The 23,691-nt window shown below is 39.0% G+C and overlaps 1 protein-coding gene across 3 annotated transcripts in view; it reads left to right on the top strand.

Annotated features, from left to right (window-relative positions):
• Positions 1–23,691, top strand: part of rassf5 (Ras association domain family member 5) — an 89,986-nt gene that overhangs the window by 40,033 nt on the left and 26,262 nt on the right. Inside the window, exon 1 of one of the 3 annotated variants that reach the window (XM_052034774.1) lies at positions 1,083–1,612. The exons of the other annotated variants lie outside the window; for them this stretch is intronic. Within the exon in view, the coding sequence (XP_051890734.1) occupies positions 1,493–1,612 (120 nt within the window). The 5' untranslated portion in view covers positions 1,083–1,492. Of the gene's footprint in view, positions 1–1,082; positions 1,613–23,691 lie in introns of those variants that run through there. 3 annotated transcript variants of the gene reach the window in all.

Raw genomic sequence — 23,691 nt, 5'->3', positions numbered from 1 at the left:
GAGCAGCAAAGACAGGGATTTGTGCCAGGACCTTGTACAGTAGTACTGTATATAAAGCTATAACAACCCCTTTTAGCACTGAGGCCATAATGCTCTCGTTCCTTGGAATGTATCCTGAGTACTAACCATGGTACCAGTGTATCTCTATTTAAGTGCTTTTTTTGTTCAGTAGCAAAAAGGAATCAAAGATCAATGTCGTTTCATAATGGAATTTACTGGAGCTATGAACCCATAAATTAAGCAAGACAAGATGGATAACTTCCACCATTGAATTAGTTCTTAATTGGTAGGCAAATTAACTACTAACTAAGAATGAACAATGCAGGATTGTTTCTTAAAGCATTTTCATTCTTATATTTTCTATTTGACGTTAAGATTGGTTTGTGAAGGAAAATCCTCTTTAAAGAGCTGTTCCATTGTGGAATTTTGGAAAGATTGGGTTGCTAGCACAGTTGTATTATATTCACATAATACTAATTCTGTTAACCGTTAGCTAGATTTGCATGGTAACAGATGTTAGGATGGTTTCAATTTTTTGAAATGTATATTTTCACTTATTTTTAAATGCATCAAGCAATCCAGCCAATATTACTATGTCACAATGCATTCCTGGTTTAGAAATTCTACATGACATTGCACCAGATTAGCCTGCTCACTTACAGGATTTTATCATTGTGAGTTGGCTTGTTTATTACATTCTGCAGTTATGCAATATGTAAGATGTCGAGACATAGGAAATCGATGTCTTTAAAAAAATACATGAGAATTGAGAAGTTAAATTGTTGGATTAATGGAACATCAGTGATAGTGTATATGGAAACGTAATTAACAGGTATGAGGGTTTAAGTGCTAGGTGCATTGTTTAAGAGTGGTATTGCTGAGTATAAATGCAATGCTATATATATTCTTTGTGAATTTCAGGGACAGTTAAAATGGCCGTGATAGTAAATCAACATGTATGTGTGAGCTTAGCATTTTAAATCTCGAAGAGGATGTGGCTTTGCTTGTTGAAATACATAGAACTAGAAGCCAGGAAGGACCTGACCTCACTCAGCTCATGTATGTATGCAGATAGCTGATTAGCCACAGATGGTGTGCAGCATAGCAGCCAACAGCTCCACAGTAAGGCGTTCAACTACACCATGTTAAGCTGGCTGCCAGGAGTGACTTTCTAAATGGCAGTGAAAACTAGGCACACAGCCCATGTGTAAATACAGAAATTCTGTGTCAGAGGTGTAGACATAAAACGTATCAAGGATTAAGTTGTAAAACATTAACAACAACTGAAGCAAAAACAAACAGCTGCAGCTGGCCAGGAATAGTGAAGAATCTACGTGTATGTGTTGTATGATACCCCTTTCCTGACTTGTGCAAGGCAACTTCTTTCTGTATTGGGAAATCGCAGTGCAGTGGTGTAGTGCTTTAAGCTTTATGGCACACTAAATCCTCTAGGATTTTCTGATGATTTTTGATCACAAAATTAAGTCATTGGATGACGTGGAATACAAGTATGAGCAGTGGATATTGCAGCTTAGATGAAGACTTAGAAGATTGTTTCTTTACTGCCAAGACTTCTTTCTTCAGGAAACCTCAGAACAAGCTTTTAGAAAAGGTAACTTTTTATATATTCAATTGAATGACATGCTGTGTCAACTATGAAATAGTAAGTTGTCCACTGCTTGTTTGCAATGAAAGGTTTTATTTAAATGTTTTAAAATAAATTATTTTATTTGGCATGTTAAATTGTTAATAACATCGAAAGAAAAGTAGGAACTTTGACTATTTGTCAGTATGCACTTTCAGAAAGTGCACTGAAATGGAACTACTCTAATTGGTATCTTATATTACAGTATTTTGTATGAGGAAGTGTCAGCATTTTGTGAAATTCAAATTGATGCTCTCTTCTTTTAATCTATTTATAGTGCAAGGATCTGTATCCCAGCTAGCCTTTCATATCATTTGTCGAGTTTTAATCAACCGGCAGAAGTTAAAATTAGATTTCTCGTAGAAGCAAACATAGAGACATAACATTTTTTCAGGCAAAATTAAATTATCAAAAGAAAATTCTGATGTATATTTTGTTTTAAAGCAGATACATTTATTGTGCTGTACTGTAATTAAAGCCTTTACTTGAAGGCTTACAATTTTTGATTCCACGACTCCCCAAACCCACTAACAAGAAAGTTTAATTGATTTGAATGATTTAGCTTTTAATGAATTTCTGTTTGCATATTTAGTAATAAAACATTTTCAGCATTGACTGTTAAATATAATTAACATTTTTAGAAGAATGCAAAACTTCAAAATGCAAAGTATACTATCTCTAGCTTGCTCCATTGATATTGGCATTTTACAGTTATTTAAAAAACGATTTTCTGGATTATCAAGGAAGGTGTTAAACATCAGCAAACCCCAGCAATGTTAATTTATTTTACATTTTCATCTGAAGAATGTATAAAAGTAACAGTGCTGCCAATAATGAATAGGTTTACTCGATAATATTAGATCAATAGCATGGTCCGGATTTAGAATACCCTCCTGCCTGGCTGTAAACTCAGATCTAATACTAAAACAGAGATCACTCTGTTAACATTTATGGGTAACATCTTACAATTCTTTTTTGTAATTTAACACTTTGCCTTCTGTGACTCTTCCCATACCACAATTGCTGCCATGGGACTGACAAATCTCCCGTCTGTAGAACAATATCATTCTCATCCTGTCAGAGATCTTATTTGTCCCTGTTCATGTAGCATATGTGAGTATCTAGTGCAGAAGACTAGTGTGCAAATGATACTGAAGAGTCAGACCCAGGAATATGATGCTTGGCAGTATTAAGAATAAAAAAAACATATCTGTATAAAATAATGACATTTCAATTCCTACATCCAAAGACACAAATAGTTAATTACCTTATGCTTTAGTACTGGACTTTGTAACTGATGTTCATGGAAATAAAATCTGTATAAAATACGATTCAAGCATCATTGTGACAGAGAATTCAGCAAACTATTCTTCAGTGTTGGTAGACTATTTTTGTTTATAGATCATAATATTGCCTTCAGTGTGGCCTTGTGAACCCATGTGCTTTCCACAACAGATTAAATATATTGACGGTGTCTACGACAAATGTACCATTATGAGTGAAGGAATAGCTGATTTCAATGAGTGATCACGTTTTAAGAATTAGTGGGCACAAGCATTGGATTTTCTTCAGGTTCAGATTCAGGCTGTCATTCTGGCTTTTGAAATTCAGTTGACTCTGATATTTTATTTTCCTTTTTCATTGTCAACATAATAAATTTCATAGCTGGCCAAGTGATGTCACAAAATCCTGTCAGTCTCAAAGGGGGCATCAAAATGATCTGATTCCAATAACTAATTCAGAATTATCATTGATTTTGGAAGGTTAGCCCCAGGAGTTAATCTGGTAGCATTACTAGATCAAAGGTTTACAATTAAAATTAATAGTATTCTAAGATTGGAAGAATGTTTATTGGCATTTATTTTAAATGAGATGAAAGCTGCATTTTCTTGTTAATGGAGAAATGGCCCAAACAGTCCAATTGTGCTAGATCAGAGGTTCTTGCCAAAAATGAGCCTTCCTTAAATCTGAACAGATAATAGGCAAAGGTTTGTAGAAAAGAATTTTGTGTGTTTGTGGGATTCCACTCTGAAAGAAATTTAAGGATTAACTTGGCTTTGCTAACATCCACACATAAGGGGTGTACCTCATCAAACTGCAATGGCTCAAATATAATGAAACGGATGAAAATAAATGAAGTGGTATGGAGCATGCAATGGTTGTTGCCTTTGAACTAACAATGGACTAAAACCTTGCAAATGTGTACCTTTTTAACAAATAATGTTTCTCGTTCCTAGAAAACTTTTACAATTTAAGTTGCTAAATGGCGTAAAATTACAGATTATTTGTTGCAGAGACTTTTTTCTTTCAATCATTGCCACAGATATCTGTTACATCAGTGTACTAATTCCATTTCTATGTTCCAGACGTTCTCAGAATAGTAGAATATTTTACTCTTATGTATGTATAATTTATATATGTATAAATGCTTATTCTGGGATATAGTGAAGCTGCTTCAATCAGTGAATGGGAATTGTTAAGAAAATTTAGTGGTATACAGACATTAGTTGACAGCTTTATGCTAGTGTTATCTTGACATTGCCTGCTTTTCCATATTTCGTAAACTATAACACAGGGTGCTAGAAAGTGATTGTTTAGCAGTAATCTTTTTAGCTCTTTTGTGACTTGCTATAAATTTTAAGAAATTTGATGAGGAAAAAAATTATTAACAAAATGGATTTCAAATTCCATAGTACACTCTCTGTAAACTAATGCTTGAAGCAACTGCAATCTCTAACAGGTTAAGAGAAAAATAAGCGACCAGTGTAGAGAGAGAAGCTCATGTGAAACGTACAGTCGCAGAGTGAAAGGAAACTTTAGCATTTGATCTCTGAGATAAACCAATGCAATTTTAATAACACACTAAAAATAGTTTCATCTTTTGAACCTGAATAAAGATAGTTTTTCTTCACGTGAATCATTCAGAGGCTCAGAAATGTTAATGCACCTTAATGGAAGCACTAGATCACAGCAACTGGTAGCTGTAGGCAGAAGATTGAGGCCTGAGATTGGTAGATTATCTAGGTAATTGGCCAAGGTGGGAGTGTGAAGGGCCTGGGGCATTTATGTGGACTTGTTGGAAAGTAGGTTGGTGGGGGGAGGTGAAGGCTGAAGGTCAGTTAAGTAGCCAAGGTGAGGACTGGAGATTGCAGCCTCCACTGTTGGTCTTCTCTTGGTCAATGGGTTGTGTGTGTGATAGGAGGATTAGGAGGTTGATTGGAGGGTCAGGCTGAGGTCAAAGGTTTGGGGTGATTTTAGGTGTTGTTTTGATGAGTTGCAACAATGACCATTCCTAGAAAACTTGGTCTAATTTTCCCTGTATTGTTCCATAAAGAACATTCTGTGGAACATGTTATTCCATGTGCACTGTCCCAGAAATTACATCAGCCGTGCAATGGAGAATTGCAACCAGGTCAAGTTTTGGAATGAACCTGCTAGAATGGAGTAGGAGCAGTGGGACAATGACCATTTTGGTTGTCACCTCACCAAATCAAAATTAAGTTGCACCCAAGGCCCAGATCAGGCACTGCACATCTTTGCACTCAAGTGTGCCTTCTTGCTCCACTTCCCAAGTTCAGGAGGCTGGCCACATTTTGAACTGGGCCTGTGGGAGGGGGTATGGGTGCTTCGGATCTGAGACTTAACAAAATCAGCAGCTCTGTAACCATCTCAGGCTGTGTGTGGTGAAAGGTGAGATGAAGGATGTGGTCAAACTGGCAAGTATTTGGGATGGGGGAGAGATCTGAGTTCAGCATTTGACAGGGGGTGGAGTATGAGATAATGAAGGGCTGAAAACTGGCATGTTCTGCTTGAGGCATCCGCTAGGTCAGCATGTAGTATCAGAGAGATCGAGAGCAGAATTGGAATGAAGATATGCGAGGGGAGAGAAGAACAGGGCCAGTCACATTAATGAAAAATTTGGGGGAGTGGGAGAATCCTGACCTCCTGTGCTGTCTCCCTGTGACCCCGTGAGTTCCCTCTGAATGCTCCGATTTCCTCAGGTCCCATCGATGTGCTGGTTGGTGGCTTGCTGCTTTAATTGCAGCTGCTTTAATTATTCCTAGTGTGAGTAGGTGGTATGGGGAAATCAGTGTTATAGAGAAGGGAGAATGGGTTGTGGGAAAATAGGCAGGGAAATGGGATTGTCAGGATTACTTTAAGAGGGGCAGTATGTTGTTCTTCTATGTTGTGGAAATTATGAAATATATTTCTACAACAGGATATTGGGATTAGAGGTATTGAGGGGGGGTGATTTGGAGAAGGCCAAAGGGTGACAGTAAATATGCTACCTACCCTGCAGACAGTGGCACTGATGGAATTAGACCAACAATGGGCACCCTTAGGACATCATGATCCAAGTTCCTCTGCGATGCTCCACATGGAGTGTTATGTGGAATCATATCAAAATAACGAGTTACTCATGTTAGGAAGGGCCTGGTTGAATCGCCTGATTGGCATGATTTCGCCTGAAAGTAGTTGCAAAATGATTTAGTCTGTGCTAAATCAGTTTTCAATCACATGGCAGTGAAGAAACATCATTATGTGATAAATTTCTTGGCAATGGTGTGACAAGCACTGACTGAAGTCATAGCATGTTTCATTTGCTTTCTGTTTACTGAATGCAGGTGTAATTTGTATAAATGTTATCATTTGTTAATTATAGTTAATTAGTTACTAAGGCAGTTGCATTTGTTTGTTACTCTTTGACGTTCTTTTACCTAGTTTGATTTTTATTTTACACATAATCTACTTTTAATGTTTTTACACATGAAATACAAATCATTATGAAGCATTGAAAACTATGAGCAGTTTTACCTTTAATTTATATGGTGCTAAGGGTTTTGTAAATTATATCCATTTACTCTGATCTAAAATCATTTACAAGACTAAAGTACTTGTGATGATGTTAAAACGGTTCTTGTATTGACAGATTATCATCTTGTACAACATTCATCTGAGAGAATGTTCAGAAACTTCAACATCTTGCATTCAGTGGGATATTACCACTTGGGAAGTTTTTTAAATATAGTCATTCTGTTTTTATTGATTCATTTTGAACTTATTTATTGAAAGTGTATGCATTTCTTTACAGATTCTCTCATTTCTCTACAAACACAATGGAAAACACCCTGTTCCCAGCCACTGATGAAGGGTCTTTGACCTGAAACTTTATCTCTATTTCTCTTTCCACAAATTCTACTGGATCTGTTGTGTGTTTTCAGCATTTTCTGATTTTATTTCAGATCTTCAACATCTACAGTTTTTTTTGAGTTTCATGTGTCTACCCATTTTCTACCCATGGTGCTGATAAATGGGGTTTGACTGTTTTTATTTTCAGTTACCATAGAATTGTTTTTTTGGTTTGTATTAATGTTTGGAAAAGTGTGGTATCTTTGATGCTTTGAAGAAAAGCATTGGGCAGCTTTTGATCCCTATAAAGCTCAACTACTTAAAATCAATAAAACCTCGTCATGGCCTTGCACCTCATTGTCTGCATGCACTGAACTTTCTCTGTAACTGTGACACTGCATTCTGTTATTGCTCTGCCTTGTATTACCTTGATATACTGATGTGACTAAATGATTTGTATGGATGGCATGCAAAACAAAGTTTTTCACTGTACCTCAGTACATGTGACAATAATAAACATATTTACCAATTTAATTTACCAAATAATAATTGCCAAGTGGTTGAGTGATCCTTTGAGAAAATCATTATTTTCATGTAATCATGAATATTATTCTGTTTTTCATCTTATTTCTACTTGCGCTTTCACTCTTCTATCCTTTTTCATCATGGTCACCACTTATCAGTGCATCCCACAAACATATGGCTTTAGTCAATAGCTATACGAAAAATTTGAAAGCTCCATGTGCCGCTTTTAAAGCAAAATGAATGAAAGCTTAAATTCTATATGGCTAACATCTATGGGGGAAAAAAACCTAAATTATGATTTTCCAGCTAGGACTTAAAGGACTTTTTTTTAAATTGGCTTTTATCAGTTAATATCTAAAAATGCACATAAACCAAAGCAGTTCATGTTGATGCATCTTCGGTTGGCACCAACCTGTTTGATATAGTTTCCTTTTTGAAGTATTAAATTTAGTTTTAGTTAAGCTAAACGTTTAATAACTGAGTTAGTGCATCACATGGTATTTGTCATGTGGTCATTTATGCCAGCAATACAAACGTTTAAATGACTAACAAATAAATGAAAGTTTTTTTCCAAGTGTCATGAAAGGCGGCTTTAGTGGAACTGTGTTTTAAAGGTGAATTTCAATAATTTTTTTTGTAAATTAAGATATGGATTTTTTCAAATCTTTTGTAACCTCTATTCTTTCTACATATGATTGGATACAATAATCCAGTTATTGAACTGATAAACACATACAATGTCCTCTACATTGAACAATTCCTACTAGAATATAATGATGATTAATATGCCCATGTTTTGCTATTTTTTCAAAAGTGCTGCCTTTATAGAAAATCAGGAGTAGGCTCTTTGGCCCTTTTGAGCTTTCTGCACCATTCACCGTGGTGAATATCCAATTCCATTTCCTGCTGTCTCCCCATATTCCTTGATCTTTTCAGCCTTAATATCTAATTCCTTCTTGAAAATATGTATTTGGCCTCGACTGCCTTCTGAAGTGGAGAATTCTACGGGTTCACCTGTCTTTGGATGATGAAATTTCTCCGTAGTTCACTCTTAAATGCCCTATCCCGTATCCTTAGGCTGTGACTATGGTGTTGGTCTTCCCCATGATTGGAAACGTCTTTCGTACGCCTTGCCTGTCCACTCCTGCCAGTATCTTTAAGTCACTCGCATTCTGCTAAATTTGTGAATGTAGGCCTAATCTTCCCAATCTCTCTCCACAGAACAGTCCTGTCATCCCAGGAACTTTGCTACTTGCCGTCCTTAGCAAGAACATTCTTCCTATGTAGTAAAGCATCCCACACTTGTACTCAAATCCTTTCACTATGAAGGCCAACATAGCATTTGCCTTCTTAACCACCTGCTGCATCTGCATGCTTATTTTCATTGCCTGGTGCACAAGGACACAGAGGTCTTGTTGCACTTCCCCCTTTTCTAATCTATCACCATTCAGAAAATACTCAGTCTTTCTGGTTTTGCTACCAAACTGGAAAGCTCACAATATCTACATTATACTGCATCTGCCATGTATTTGCCTATTCCCTTGACCTGTCCAAATCACAGTGAAGTCTTTCAGAACCCTCCTCACAGCCCACGCTCCCACTCCTTTGTGTTGCTTGTAAATGTGATATTACATATAGTTCATTCATTTAAATAGCTAAGGTCCAGCACTGAACCCTATAGTATTTCACAAATCACTGCTTGCAACTTAGAGAAAGAATAAATAGGTCTTTTCCTTGTTTCCTGTCTGCCAACCAGTTCTCTATCCATAATCCCATCTACTTCAATTTTGTGCACTCATTTCTAATGTGGAACTTTACTGGAAGCTTTCTGAAATTCCAAATACACCACATCCACTGGTTTTCCCCCATCCACTCTACTGATTACATCCTCAAAACAAAATGTCAAGTATGATTTCCCTTTCATAAATCCATGCTGTCTTTGGCTAATCCTGTCATTGATTTCCAAATACTTTGCTATTATATCCGCAATAAACCATTTTTCTTACGAGCAATGTCAGGTTACTTGGTCTCTCTTCCTCCTTTCAATGTACTGTGAATATGAACCCCCAGATCCCTCTGCTCCTCCACACTGCCAAGTACCTTGCCATTTACCCTGTACTCTGCCCTGGAGTTTGTCCTTCCAAAGTGCACCACCTCACACTTCTCCAGATTGAACTCCATCTGCCACTTGTCAGCCCAGCTCTGTATCCTATCAATATCCCTTCGACAGCCCTCCACACTATCCACAACACCGCCTATCTTAGTGTCGTCCGCAAACTTACTAACCCAGCCCTCCACCCCCTCATCTAAGTCATCTATAAATATCACAAAAAGTAGAGGTCCCAGAACTGATCCCTGCGGGACACCACTAGTCACTGCCTTCCAATCCGAGGGCACTCCTTCCACCACAACCCTCTGCTTTCTACATGCAAGCCAATTCCTAATCCACACAGCCAAGCTTCCTTGGATCCCTTGGCCTCTGACCTTCTGAAGAAGCCTACCATGAGGAACCTTATCAAACGCCTTACTAAAATCCATGTAAACCACATCCACCGCACTGCCCTCATCAATCTTCCTGGTCACCTCCTCAATCAGGCTTGTGAGGCAAGATCTTCCCTTCACAAAGCCATGCTGGCTATCCCTAATCAGTCCATGATTCTCTAGGTGTTCATAAATCCTATCCCTTAGAATCCTTTCTAACAGCTTACCCACCACAGACGTGAGACTCACCGGTCTATAATTCCCTGGCCTATCCCTATTACCTTTTTTGAACAAGGGGACAACATTCGCAACCCTCCGGCACCATCCCTGTGGACAACGAGGACTCAAAGATCCTTACCAGCGGTTCAACAATCTCCTCCCTAGCCTCTCGAAGCAGCCTGGGGAAAATCCCGTCAGGCCCCAGAGATTTATCTGTCTTAATATTATTTAACAACTTCAACACATCCTCTCTCTTGATATCTACAACCTCGAGAACATTACCCCTACCAGCACTCCCTTCCGCATCATCAAGACCCCTCTCCCTGGTGAATACCGAAGAGAAGTACTCATTGAGAACTTCTCCCACTTCCGCCACCTCCAGGCAAATTCTCCTACCTTTGTCCTTAATCGGACCTACCTTTACCCTAGCCATCCTCCTACCCTTCACATACTTGAAAAAGGCCTTGGGATTTTCCTTAACCCTACTAGCCAAAGCCTTTTCATGTCCCCTTCTAGCTCTCCTCAGCCCTTTCTTAAGTTCCTTCCTCGCTACCCTATATTCCTCCTGCTGTATCCTTTGGCAATCATCCACACTATCCACAATGCCACCAATCTTTGTATCATCTGCGAACTTACTAACCCACCCATCCACATTTTCACCTGTCATTTTTATACATATATACACATCTAAATAAATTATATATCACAGACAGCAGAGATCCCAGTACAGATCCCTGCAGAATACCACTAGTTATGGACCTCCAGCCAGAATAAGTCCCATCGACCACTACCCTCTGTAGGCAAGCCAATTCTGAATCCAAATGGTAAATGCACTGTGGATGCCCTGCATCTTAATGTTCTGGATGAGCCTACCATGAGGGACCTTTTCAAATGTCATGGTAGGCTCATCCAGAAGATATTCTCCCTTTGATCTTTCTGTATTCATCATGATCACCACTTGTATTGTATCTTGTGGACTAGAATACAAGGAGGTAACTTACAGAAAGCAAATCTGAATTTAGGAAGGATAAAATAGTCTTGGAAGGAGTGCATCATTTGCTAAAATGTTTCCCTTCGAAGGCTTAAATTATAAGGAAAGAGAGCATAAAGCAGAGTAGTATTCCCTGGAATTTAGAAAACTAAGGGATGATTTTATCACGGTTTTCAGGATAGCAAGGGGAATTGCCAGTGTATCTAGATACATCTGCTGGCCAAGGAGTCTAATACTAGAGGACATGAATTAGAACAGAACCTATTAGGAATGAAGTTAGGAAACATTTTTACTTGCAAACAGTGGTAGACCCTTCCATAAACTGCAATCAATACTAGGTTAATGGTTAATTTGAAATCTAAGGTTAACAGATTTTTGCTAACCAAAGATATTAAGGAGTAGTTGGAAGACAAATATATGAACCTGGGTTCATTGATCAGTCATGATCTCATTGAATAGTGTAACTGGTATGAGGAGCTGAATGGCTTTGTTGTATTACTGATAAAAGAGCATAGTATAACCTTGTTTCAGCAACAGTCCTGTACAGCATCAATTTAGGAATGCTACTTAGCTGTTTTGTAATTTTTGTAGAAAAACGCTGTTGATGACGACAAAATTCAATAGAGTTTGCATTTTATAGTTATCCCTGTACCATCAAGTAGATCACTTCTTTCATTTTGCTATTTCATGGTGAATAGGAAATGACTGTCAACAGAACATCCACGGTGCAGCTTTGCTAATTTGATTTCCTCATAAACTGCTTTTGTGACATATTGTAGTATATTATTGCAGACAGGGTTGTATCATAGGAGGCCATTTAGCCTGTTGTATCTGCCCCAGCTGTTTGAAAGATTAATTCTGCTATCATGGTCTTCCCTAATTCACTAAAACCATTTATCATTCAACTTATTCTCCAGGCTATTTTGATTGTAATTGCCAGTATTGCCAGTAATGTAATAATGATTGAGATATGGTTTAAAAAGAAGTGCTGAAAATAAATAAAAATAAACTGCTAGAAACATATCAGGCAGCATCTATGGATAGAGAAGCAGAGTTAGTGTTTCAGGTCAACAGCCTTTCATCAGAGTTGGGAAAGCTTTTCAAAAAAAAGCCTGTTGTGGAGAAGAGAGGGGTTGAGAGAATAAAGCAAATATCTGTGACAGTGGACACCAAGAGAAGATGATGTCACAGCTTGGTTGTGAGAGGGTGGGTATGGCTTGTTAATGGCAGCTTATTTGTCTGAAGGAAGAGTATGTAGAGAGAGGACAGGGAAGGAACAAAAACTATGTTATAACTGTGAGATACAGAACACAGCAGTTGTTTGGAATCTGAAATAAAAGAGAATGTAACGGATAGATATAAACTAAGTTAATGTTAGTAGGTTGATGGCTTTACCTCAGACCTGTCGGTTCTGTCACAAACTGGAAAGGCTAATTATCTGAAATTATTGAATTTGGTGTTGATTCTGAGGGCTGCAGTGTACCCATTTGGAAGATGAGATCCATGAGCTTAAGGTTGGGTTCTTGGGGACAGTGTACAAGGTTACAGATGTCAGAGGGGGATGGAGAATTCAAGTGACGGGCAACTGGAAGCTCGACATCACCCTTGTAGACTAAATTGAGGTGTCTCGTAGGTCTCATTAGCTTCTCTAATGTAGAGGAGACCACATAGTAAGCACCAAATGTGGTACACAGGTTTGCAAGTGCAAGTGAATTTATCCTTCACCTGATAGGAATGTTTGGGTTGCTGGATGGTGGTAGAAGTAAAGAGCAGGTGCTATAGTTTCTGTATTTTCATGGGAAGGTGCTGTGGGAATAGGAGTGGGTGATGGAGGAGATGTAATCGTGAACCAGAGAGTCATAGAGTAAATGCTGAAAGGGGAGGGGTGGGGAAGATGTATCCAATGCTGCCATCTCATTGAAGGTGACAAAGTTGTAGCAGATGATACGTGGAATGCAGAACTGATGGGATGGAAGCTGAGGATGAGGGGGACTCTATTGTTCTGGATATAAGGAGAGGAGGTCAAAACAGAAAAGTGGGAAATGGAACAGATGACGTTGAGAGCCTTATCAACAATGGAGGGTACTGCAGGTTAAGGAACAAGGAACCCATCTCAGAAGTTCTGGTGTGGAAAGTGTTACTGACAGAAACATTGCGCTGAAGCTGAAGAAACTGCAAGAATGGAATGGGGTCCTCACAACAATCAAGATGTGAGAAGGTGTTGTCAAGGTAGCTGCAGGAGACTGTGGGGCTGTATTGCAATGTCTTGGAAATACTCAACAGGTAAGATAGAGCCTGTGGAAAGAGAAATGGTACAAGTATAGAAACAAAAGATCGGTAGAGGAATATAGAATTTTGCAGAAGGACCATACTGTGTCATTCAGTCTGTACTGAAATTATGATGAAACATTAAAATGTACTTTTGTTCTACAATTATTATTTCAATAACTGTTTAATGGATGCCATCACATGTGTCCATGTGGTGCCTGTAATCCCAAGTCGGTCACAGAGGTAAAAGATGGGAAATTGATGCACTTCATTGTAAAGTGAGGAATTTAGTGTTTCATGGGTCTAGGATAGATGTTGGTCAGTGAAGATGAAGAAGAGAATTATGAATGAGCATGTTTTACCAAAGGATAGGATGAAAAACCCAATCTGACTGAATTGGAGTTATTTCAAAAGCACGAGAATGTATTGCTATTTAATGCATGTCTATTAGGCACTGTCTGACCTGCTGAGTTTTTCCAGTGCTGTTTTATTTGTGATTCCTATAACTTGCCATACTTTGGTATTTCTTCGCTAATGCGTCTTTCAGCAAAATGAATAAAATCTATTTGAAGCTTTTTCATCAGATGTATTGTTTTAAATCTAGGGTAATTATGTATATAATTATAGTATTTGTTTAAATCATATATTAGTAAAATGGTGGTCAGCTTTCGACAACAAATTTTGTTACTGGCACAATTGTTGCTGTGCTTTAGTGTCAGTCTTGTTTGTAATTTTACATCTTGAAATCATCATTTTAAAGCACTAAGAATTCTAGTTTCTTTGAGCTCTAGTTTTGAAACATTTTTTGCCTTTTTCAATATGTGTGAAGAAAAACAGTGCAATCATAGATTTCAGTTTTGTATAAGACATAGCTACAAAAAATGAACTTGATTTTTTCAGCTGAACAAATTGTATCATTTTTGCTTAAAAATTGATTATAACCTTTCCCAGCTCAGATGTGCAATAACTTTAAATGTCATGGGTTAATTAATAAACAATTTTCCTCACTTGTTAATAGTACAAACTGTACTTCACTGTTATATTTAACAATATTCACATTATTTGTGTGCAACAAGACAGTAATGGATTTATGTAGCTAAGGTTTTGACTTCTATATACTCAAAGTATATAGAATGTCGGCACAACATTGTGGGCCGAAAGGCCTGTACTGTGCTGTAGTGTTCTATGTAAGTAATTAGTAACATTCAATTAAAATTTCATTTAGACTGATAGAAATCCCCTTCAGTAAGCTATAGAGCTTTAAATGTTAACTTAACTGTAACTTCCTGTCATCTTTGACATCAACCTACATCTTTTGCTTCCACAGATGCTGTTTAACCCATTGAGTTCTTCCAGCATTCTGTTTTTGTAAATTCCCAAGACCGGACAGTTAGGCCACAAAGAAAGCTGGTGCAGCAAATGAGACAGTTCTGAGCAGAACTTCTGACCCAGGAGGGTTTCTAGTTATGCAAAACCAAGCTAGATTAATAGTGGAAAAAGTGTAATCATCTGCTCCATGTTATGTTCAGATCTCCTTACCTGTTTATACATTTTTTACGGTCACAGTTTGAGTTTTGCATGTGGGATTTGTTTCTTCTGTTGTGCTGTCTGGATTCTTCTCTTACCACAGCTGAGGTTTCATTTTCAGTTAGCAACGGATTGTCTACAAATGAATGCATTTGTAATGATTCAGCCAAGGGACTGAGCAGGGCTTAGCCAGTTGGTACATCAGACATTCCTTGGAAGAATGGATGAAATCCACAGTGTGTGCCAGCTAACCTGCCCCAGTGGAACTGGCCTTGTACACTCAAAGCCTTTTTATCCACCCTGCACAGGGAGGCTTTTTGAGAGGGCTTCAGTGTCAGTTGGAGGATGAGTGGGAGGGTGTGCATTAGAATCTCAAGGTTTGAGTCTGGGCATTAGGGATAAATTGGGATTAGCTGTTGGGAGTGAGTGTGGTGTTGCATTTGGGATTGTGATCAGGCTGGTGGGCATCAGTGTCACAATATAGTTGTGGGTCAAAAAGTTAAAATTGGGCTTGGTGGATGAGGCAATGGTTAGGGGGACATAAGGGAGATCTACCATGAGGGGAAACATTTTAAGGTAGTGAGTTTAGCAGAAGTTTTCTCAGGCCAATCCCCTTTAAATTATGACTAAGCAGGGCTTACATATGCAGAAATAACCTTTCACAACATGAGTAGCTCACTCCAATGCAAAACATACATGCACATATGAAAATCATGAAGTAGCATCCAGGCATGTGTTTTATACTGCTGGATGCCACCACACTTTTCTCGCCACCTTAGTGGGTTAATGGTTCAGTTGCACAAGGACCCAGAAAGAAAATCACACATCCTGATCCTAAGGATTCTCTTTTAATAAAATCTTTTTTTCATAAAAATTCAATGAACATTTGCGCTACAAAGTGTCTTCATTGTCTTTTAGCTCTGGATCTTTGATTGTTAAGTTCTTTTCTGTAATTGTCATACAAAAGTAATTCTGCACAGCCTTAAACTCCCATGGCTGCTGACATTATTGTGCCAAACTGTGCCAATAGCAACAAAAAAGTTAACAATTCAAGAGCATGTAAGTGCTTGTATGTTAATCTATATGTATAGCATATAGTTATATACAGCTTTTTGTGATCTTGGGGTTGCAAAATGGTTTGCAGCCGATAAAGTACTTCTTTGAACTGTAGTCATTGTTGCAGCGTAAGAACCACAGCAGCAAATTTGTGAACAATTTTCTACTCGGTTACTCCCCAGAGTCAAGGGTGTGAACAGAAATTTCCATAAGCAGCAATATGATCACCAGAAAATGGGTGATTTTGTTTAAGGATAAATATAGGCCAGCACCACAGGGTGAACTCCCCTCACTTTGTTGCTACAGTGTCATGAAATACTGACTAGCAAATAAGACAAGACAAACCTATTGGAAATTCTGAATTTTCACTTTAATAATGTTGCTATCTAGCTAATTATAAACAGTTTTAGACCTTTCAGGTACATCTAAGGTATAGCAAGTGATCCATGGGCTTCTAAAAGATGAAGCAGACCAACGGTTATCTCAACATTCATTTCCTACCTCCAACTGTAGACACAGTTCATAGTGGGATAATCTTCTCTATAAATGGCCTCTGTACACAGTTTTCCATCCTTATTATATCATACCACATTTCAGTTGGTAATGTATAAAATGAACTGACTGTCCAAGTGCAGCTGAGGACAGGACCATAGCAATTTATTACCTGGAATATTATCAGTAGGCTGCATTTAATTTGCATACCAGAGGCAAATTGGCCTTTCAATGACCTTGGGATGGGGGCCTTCAACAGTGAAGGCATGAGGAGACTTTAACTGGGATAGAGGGAGAGGATAAGGAAGAGAGCACAAGGAGAAAAACTCCTTCCACCCAGCTCTGCAGTAAGGCACCAGCAACCTATCTTTCTCTTATGCATTTAACAGAACAATATGTTTCAAGATATTTCACAGAATTTAAAAAAAAAATTAACCCAATTGTGGGATGTGGGCATATTGGCAACTTCAGAATTTTTTTGCCCATTCCTGTTTTCCCCTTAGAATGTAGTGATGAATAATTTCCTTGAAGTTCTGCAGTCTTTCTTAAGAAGTTACTTCTATAATGCTATTGAATATGAAGTTCTAGAGTTGAGATTTGGTGACATTATCGCCTATGAAAAAAAAGTATTTTCCAAAAATGTTTTTATTTCATATAAAGTTATATTTTAAGGTTGAGCTTTAAACATTCCTGTCTTGATTTGCCTGAATCTCTTTGTTAAAATCAATGCCACAAGATGTGTTTGTTACCTGATCTAGAGACAGCAGCTGCCAGGCAGTGGAAATCTCTAATGCACGCTTACCAAATTCCAGGTTTAGGATCACAACCACCAGTCTGACGACTTAACTAAATCCATTCTAGTACTTGAGAAACTAGCGAATTTTTTCACACATTTTAACAACCTTCAACCAGGTGGTACCATTGTATGTTGTAAAAGCAAATCATAATTAATAGATGCAGCCATGTTATTTGTTAGAAGTTCACTTGTGTAGTGCTATTTTACCCATTATCATAGAATTGAAATTTTTCTGGGGTGAAGCACAATAATGACTGTTTCTGGGTCATTTTGTATCCCACGACCTGATGCAATTTTCACATTAGGGCTATACTGAATATTACCATTTCCCTGTGCAATGCTCATTTTGGAGCATTATGAGGGAAACTGGACTTAAATATCTCAGGAGTGATCATCATCGGGCACTCCCAGGACTACCTGGTCTTCATGGTAGCAGACTGTACTGGGATAACTGCCGGGTAAGCCGCTTAGTTTACATCCTTCAGAATCCCCAGCCCCTTCTCCCACACACTGCATCAACATACAACCATCTCTGATCATTTGGCCTCGAGGGCAGCACAGTGATATAGCAGGTAGCACAGCTGCCTCACAACTCCTACCATGTAGGTTCAATCCTGACTTTGGGTGCTGACTATGTGGGTTTCTCCTGGCTACTTCAGTTTCCTCCCATGCTGGTCAGTGGGTTACTTGGGTGCTGTAAATTACCCCTTATATAGTGGGCAAAGGAGAATCACAGGGAAGTTGAGGGGCATGTGAGAGAGAATAAATTACAGGGAAGTAATTTGTGGAATGGAATTGATGGGATTGCTCTGCAAACCAGCATAGACGATGGACCAAATGGCTTCATGTTTGTATGGAAAATATGAAATATGTTGGAGTCGGAGGAGGTAGGGGAGGTGCTTAATGAATACCTTGCTTCAGTGTTCACCTGTGACAGAGACCTTGACATTTGTGAGGACAGCATAAAACATGCTGATAAGCTAGAACATGTCGATGTTAAGGAGAATGTGCTGGAACTTTTGGAAAACATTAGGATAGATAAGTTCCTGAGGCCAGACGGGATATATCCCAGGATACTACAGGAAGCGAGGGAAGAGATTTCTGATCCCTTGGCGATGATCTTTGCATCCTCACTGGCCACAGGAGTAGTACCAGATGATTGGAGGGTGGCAAAAGTTATTTCTTTGTTCAAGAAAAGGAGTAGGGATAACCCTGGGAATTATAGACCAGTGAGTCTTTCTTCAGTACTGGGGAAATTATTGGAAAAGATTCTTAGAGATAGGATTTATGAGCATTTGGAGAAGCATAGTCTGATTAGGGATAGTCAACATGGCTTTGTGAGGGGCAGGTCATGCCTCACGACCCTGATTGAATTCTTTGAGGATGTGACAAAACACATTGATGAGGGTAGAGCAGTGGATGTGGTGTATATGGACTTCAGTAAGGCGTTTGATAAGGTTCCCCACGATAGGTCATTCAGAAAGTTGGGAGGCATGGGATCCAGGGAAACTTGGCTGTGTGGATTCGGAATTGGCTTGTCCATAGAAGGTGGTTGTAGATGGAGTGTATTCTGCCTGAAAGTTGGTGACCAGTGGTATTCTGCAGGGATCTGTTCTGGGATCTCTGCTCTTTGTGATTTTTATAAATGACTTGGATGAAGAAGTGGAAGGGTGGGTTAGTAAGTTTGTAGATGATACAAAGGTTGGTGGTGTTGTGGATAGTGTAGATAGTTGTCGAGGGTTACAATGTGACATAGGATGCAAAGCTGGGCTGAGAAGTGGCAGATGGAGTTCAACCTGGAAAAGTGTGAAATGATTCACTTTGGAAGGTCAAATTTGAAGGGAATACAAGGTTAATGGCAGGACTCTTAGCAGTGTGGAGGAACAAGAGGGATCTTGGGGTCTACGTCCATAGACCCCTCAAAGTTGTCATGTATGTTGATAGGGTTGTTAAGAAGGCATATGGCGTGTTGGCCTTCATTAGTCGGGAGATTGAGTTCAAGAGCTGAGAGGTAATGTTGCAGCTCTATAAAACCCAGGTTAGACCACATTTAGAATATCGTGTTCAGTTCTGGTCACCTCACTATAGGAAGGATGTGGAAGCTTTAGAAAGGGTGCAGAGGAGATTTACCAGGATGCTGCCTGGATTGGAGAGCATGTCTTGAGGATAAGTTGAGCAAGCTAGGGCTTTTATCTTTGGAGCAAAGGAGGATGAGAGGTGACCTGATAGAGGTGTACAAGATGATAAGCGGCATAGGTCAAGTGGACAATCAGAGACTTTTTTTCCTGAGTGGAAATGGCTAACACAAGGGGGCATAATTTTAAGGTGATTGGAGGAAAGTACGGGGGGATATTAGCAGTAAGTTTTTTACACAGAGAGTGGTAGGTGCGTGGAATGCGCTGCCAGGGGTGATGGGAGAGGCAGATACGTTAGGGACATTTAAGAAACTCTTAGATAGGCACATGGATGATTGAAAAATGGAGGGATATGTGGGAGGGAAGGGTTAGATTGATCTGAGAGTAGGTTAAAAAGTCGGCACTACATCGTGTGCCAAAAGGCCTGTGCTGTAATGTTCTAATTTCTATATTCAGTCTGGTGATCTCCTGAACCCAAGACCATACACCCTGTCTTCCCAAGTAGCCATCCCAAACCATTTATCACTCTGACAGTATTCTGATTTTCTTCCCCCTCACCCCTCAAGTATCTGTCGCTCTGTTGGTATCCGTCCTCAACCCTCACACCTCCTAAGAATCATTTGTAAATGGTGGGCTCCAATTGCACTCATCCTGACCACTGCAGGAGCCCAATGCGGTCTGTGTTCAGTGGTCGTTCTGAACCCACCCTCATGACAGAGTATCAGATGGCATATTTTGGGTCTCAACTGTGCAACACCCATTCATATGCACTCCAAGGAAATAGGCCTTTGGCAACACCGAATTTTGCACTGCAGGCCAGTGGTCTGAACAGTTTTGTTCCTGTTGTTGTGCCTATCTTGTAGGAAAGATCAAATATGTTACGTCAGAAATAAGATTTTACTGACATCTGTTATCTGGTTTATAAAATTAGTATTTTTCACTTCAAAAAAAGTATTGATTATATTATGTGAGTTTGGAGATTGGGACCTAATTGTGTGAAGTTTTGTTGCTTTGGGGTGTATTATTATGTTTTGTATTTAGCAGTTTGAAGATCCATGTGAAATTTTAGAGTTGTTTTAAACAATTTGAAATGCAACTACTGCTTAAAGGGAAGTGCATTCATATCTAAGACATGTGATTGAATCATAAATATGATAAAAGTGGAAGTAGTAGCATAAGCAGAATCATAATGTATTACCCATCTGCAATGGAACTTGGTGTATAATGTGATGATTTCTTGGTTTTGCGCAGTGTGTGAAGGTGGGCACAAAAGAATGGAGTGAGGTCCGAGAAGAATCATCTCTGTGCAGGCTGATTTTGCAATGACAGTACCTTTTATCAGGTTCTTTATTTGATTTCTACACCTCAGTTATATTCAGATATTTCAACAGTCTTAACTTCCCCTTTCCTGCAATGTAATACCCTGAAGCGACATACAGAAGTTTTGAAATTCATTCTGAGGTCACCATATTGCTAAAAAAAATGATTCTTCAGGATAGGCTTATAATTCACAGACACAACTTCTCTTTAAAAGGACTAGATTGGATCAGCTGCTAAATAAAATAAGGTGAATTTTTTCACAATAAGATTCTGTATTTATGATTTATGATATAATTTCTAAAGTCTTTTAGAAACTTAGTAGTACATTTCAGCTTAGCCAGTAGCACAAAATGAGATGCAACATATTACCCCAAGCAACCCTCTGCCTGATATTCCATCCAATTTTCTTTACCTACTTTCATCTTCTGAATAAGTTTCATTTCAAGTATTCTCCTTACCATCTGGTGACATCTGCAATATGCTAAACCACACATTTTAATGAAAGGCATAAAGAACATTGGATGCTGTGAAACTCTCTCAAGACTATAATTTAATTTAGGAGCTCTGGGGGTGCCTTAAGTTAAAGTAACTTGAGCAATAAATGGCACGGTAGTGTAGCAGTTAGTGTAACGCTATTACAGCGCCAGCAACCTGGGTTCAAATTCGGCCACTGTTTGTAAGGAGTCTATACGTTCTTCCCGTGTCTGCATGGGTTTCTTCCAGGTGTTCCGGTTTCCTCCCACATTCCAAAAAGACGTATGGGTTAGGAAGTTGTGGGCATGCTATGTTGGCGCCGGAAGCGTGGCGACATTTGTGGGCTGCCCCCAGAACGCTACGCAAAAGGTGTATTTCACTGTGTGTTTCGATGCACGTGTGACTAATAAAGGTATCTTATCTCTTAGATGGGTAACTGTACACTCTCTCTGTTTTCTGCATTGTTTGTAAAAGCTAAAGCCCAATTTTATACCTAACTAACTACTAACTCCTACTTCTCCAATGAGAATGGAATAAGTGCTAGTTAAAATGATCATGCACTTTCTGCTGAGGTTATTCTACCTGATTGTCATAAAAGCTCACCTGTTTCACTAATGTCCATTAAGGTAGGAAATCTGAGATCTCTATCCAGTCTGGCCTAAATGTGACTCCAGATCTACCCAATGTGATTGACTCTTAAACCCCACTGAAATGACCTAGCAAGCTACTCAGTTGTAGGGTAGTTAGGAATGGGTAATATATCCTGGTCGTGCCAGTGATGCCCAGATCTTGAATAAATAGAACTAAATAAACATAGTACCTCAGTTGTCAGTTGTTTAACCCAGATGATGTATAAAAATCTCTCAAGTTCTGCTTTGCAGGTCTGCCTGCTCTGATTATGATGAATCTCTGCTCCAGTTACTGGAAATGCTTACACAATGGCTCAAATATCTATGTTCCTTACGAAGAGCACTCCACTTAAAGAATCAGACCACCTCATTAAAATACATCCCTGTGAAGGTCGCCACGCTGCAGGTATAAACAGTGATGTGCAGATCACCCTGACGTATCTGGTGAGGATATGAACATTCTTTCAGCATTGTACCATTGTGTGGGATTTCTCACTGTAGCTGCCTCCTGCCAGACACTTCTGTTGAGTCTGGTTGGCCTCCTGGCCTGCACAGTAGACAGAATCCTTCTCCTGGCCTGTATCGTGTCGACCAGGACTTGCATGTGAGTGAATCTGTGAGTGGCTTTCTTTTTGCTGCAAACTCTATCCCCTTTCATGGCAGCCATTGTGTATATGGCGCTGTTTGGTTGCCAAGGAGAATGTAGTTTTAAGGTCAATGACTTTCTTTGATAGCTGCACATCAAAACATCAGCAGCTGTGTTAAACTGAGTGAAGCCCATTGAAAAACCATGCAAGTCCCATTTTAATGCATGTTTTGGAGGTGTTATTGTTTCATATGAGCCTTTACTGATTTATGGAGAACACAGTTTGATGCCATTCACACCACAAGTAGGTGGAATCCAATTTCGAAGGCAAGTCTTTTTCTATTGGTCATTAATATTGAACATAGCCCAACTAAACAAAACAGATTCTTGAGACCCAACATTCTCAATCAGTAGATCATATCAGAAATACATTACAACGATTTTCCCAAAAAGTTTCACTCGATCAATATACGGAATATGCTTCCGAGTAGAATGATCAGGGCAAAAAAAAATTGGAGTAATTTTCCCTTTGCTTTTCCCTTTGTACTACCTCAATATACTTATGTTTGGAATGATCTGTATGGATGGTATGCAAAACAAAGATTTTCACTGCATCTCGGTACATATGACAATAATAAACCAATTACCAGTCACCAATTTGGGAGTAATTGCATGCTGCAGTTTAGTATTTTTGTAATAATTTCTTAGGATGCTGGCTGGGCCATTTCCTTGTTCTTTTTGACCAGAACAGCAGGATTAGGTCAAATGATCCATTGAGACTTCTCCAACATTCAGTAACATCATACTGGAACTTTTCCATTAACTCCATGTTACCACCTTGTCCCAATTTTTCTTAATTCCCTCATTGCTGAATTTTTTTTTGCTCTCGGCGTGGCTATATTCATCAAATGAACATCCACAGTTGTCTGTGGTAGACGGATCCAAAGTTTCACAACCCAGCTCTACATTCTTCAGCCAGAGAAAATGCTCAGCTCTGTCCTTTTAAACTTCTCAGAATTTTGTAGGTTTCAATGAGATCATCTTTTATCCTCCTAAACACCGCAGAATATAGAGTATTCTACTTGATGTCTCCTTCCTGGCATGGGCCCCTCATTCCAGATATGATTCTCTCAAACTTTTGTTGCATCTCCTCTAACATAGGTATTTTGGGCTAGAAATTCATTTGTTTTGAGCAGTGTTTTAGTCCATCATGTGGGTGAATTCCACAGATTTTGCTTATGGACTACAGAAATATGGTGGTTTTGCATGATATGTGTAACCATTAAATATATTCATGGCTGTCTACAATCAGAGCAGGATTCTGCTCGGCATGAGGAGTAAGTGGGCTTGCATGTTTCTCCCCCTGTAGAAGAGAAATGAGTTTTGCTCAACCAGGAGAGTAATCTGCTCAAGCGTG

Source organism: Pristis pectinata, chromosome 20 (assembly GCF_009764475.1).
Source record: "Pristis pectinata isolate sPriPec2 chromosome 20, sPriPec2.1.pri, whole genome shotgun sequence".
In the NCBI taxonomy this organism is placed as follows: Eukaryota; Metazoa; Chordata; class Chondrichthyes; order Rhinopristiformes; family Pristidae; genus Pristis; species Pristis pectinata.
Note: the sequence above shows the minus strand (reverse complement) of the source record. Positions and strands in the feature narration are given on the sequence as shown.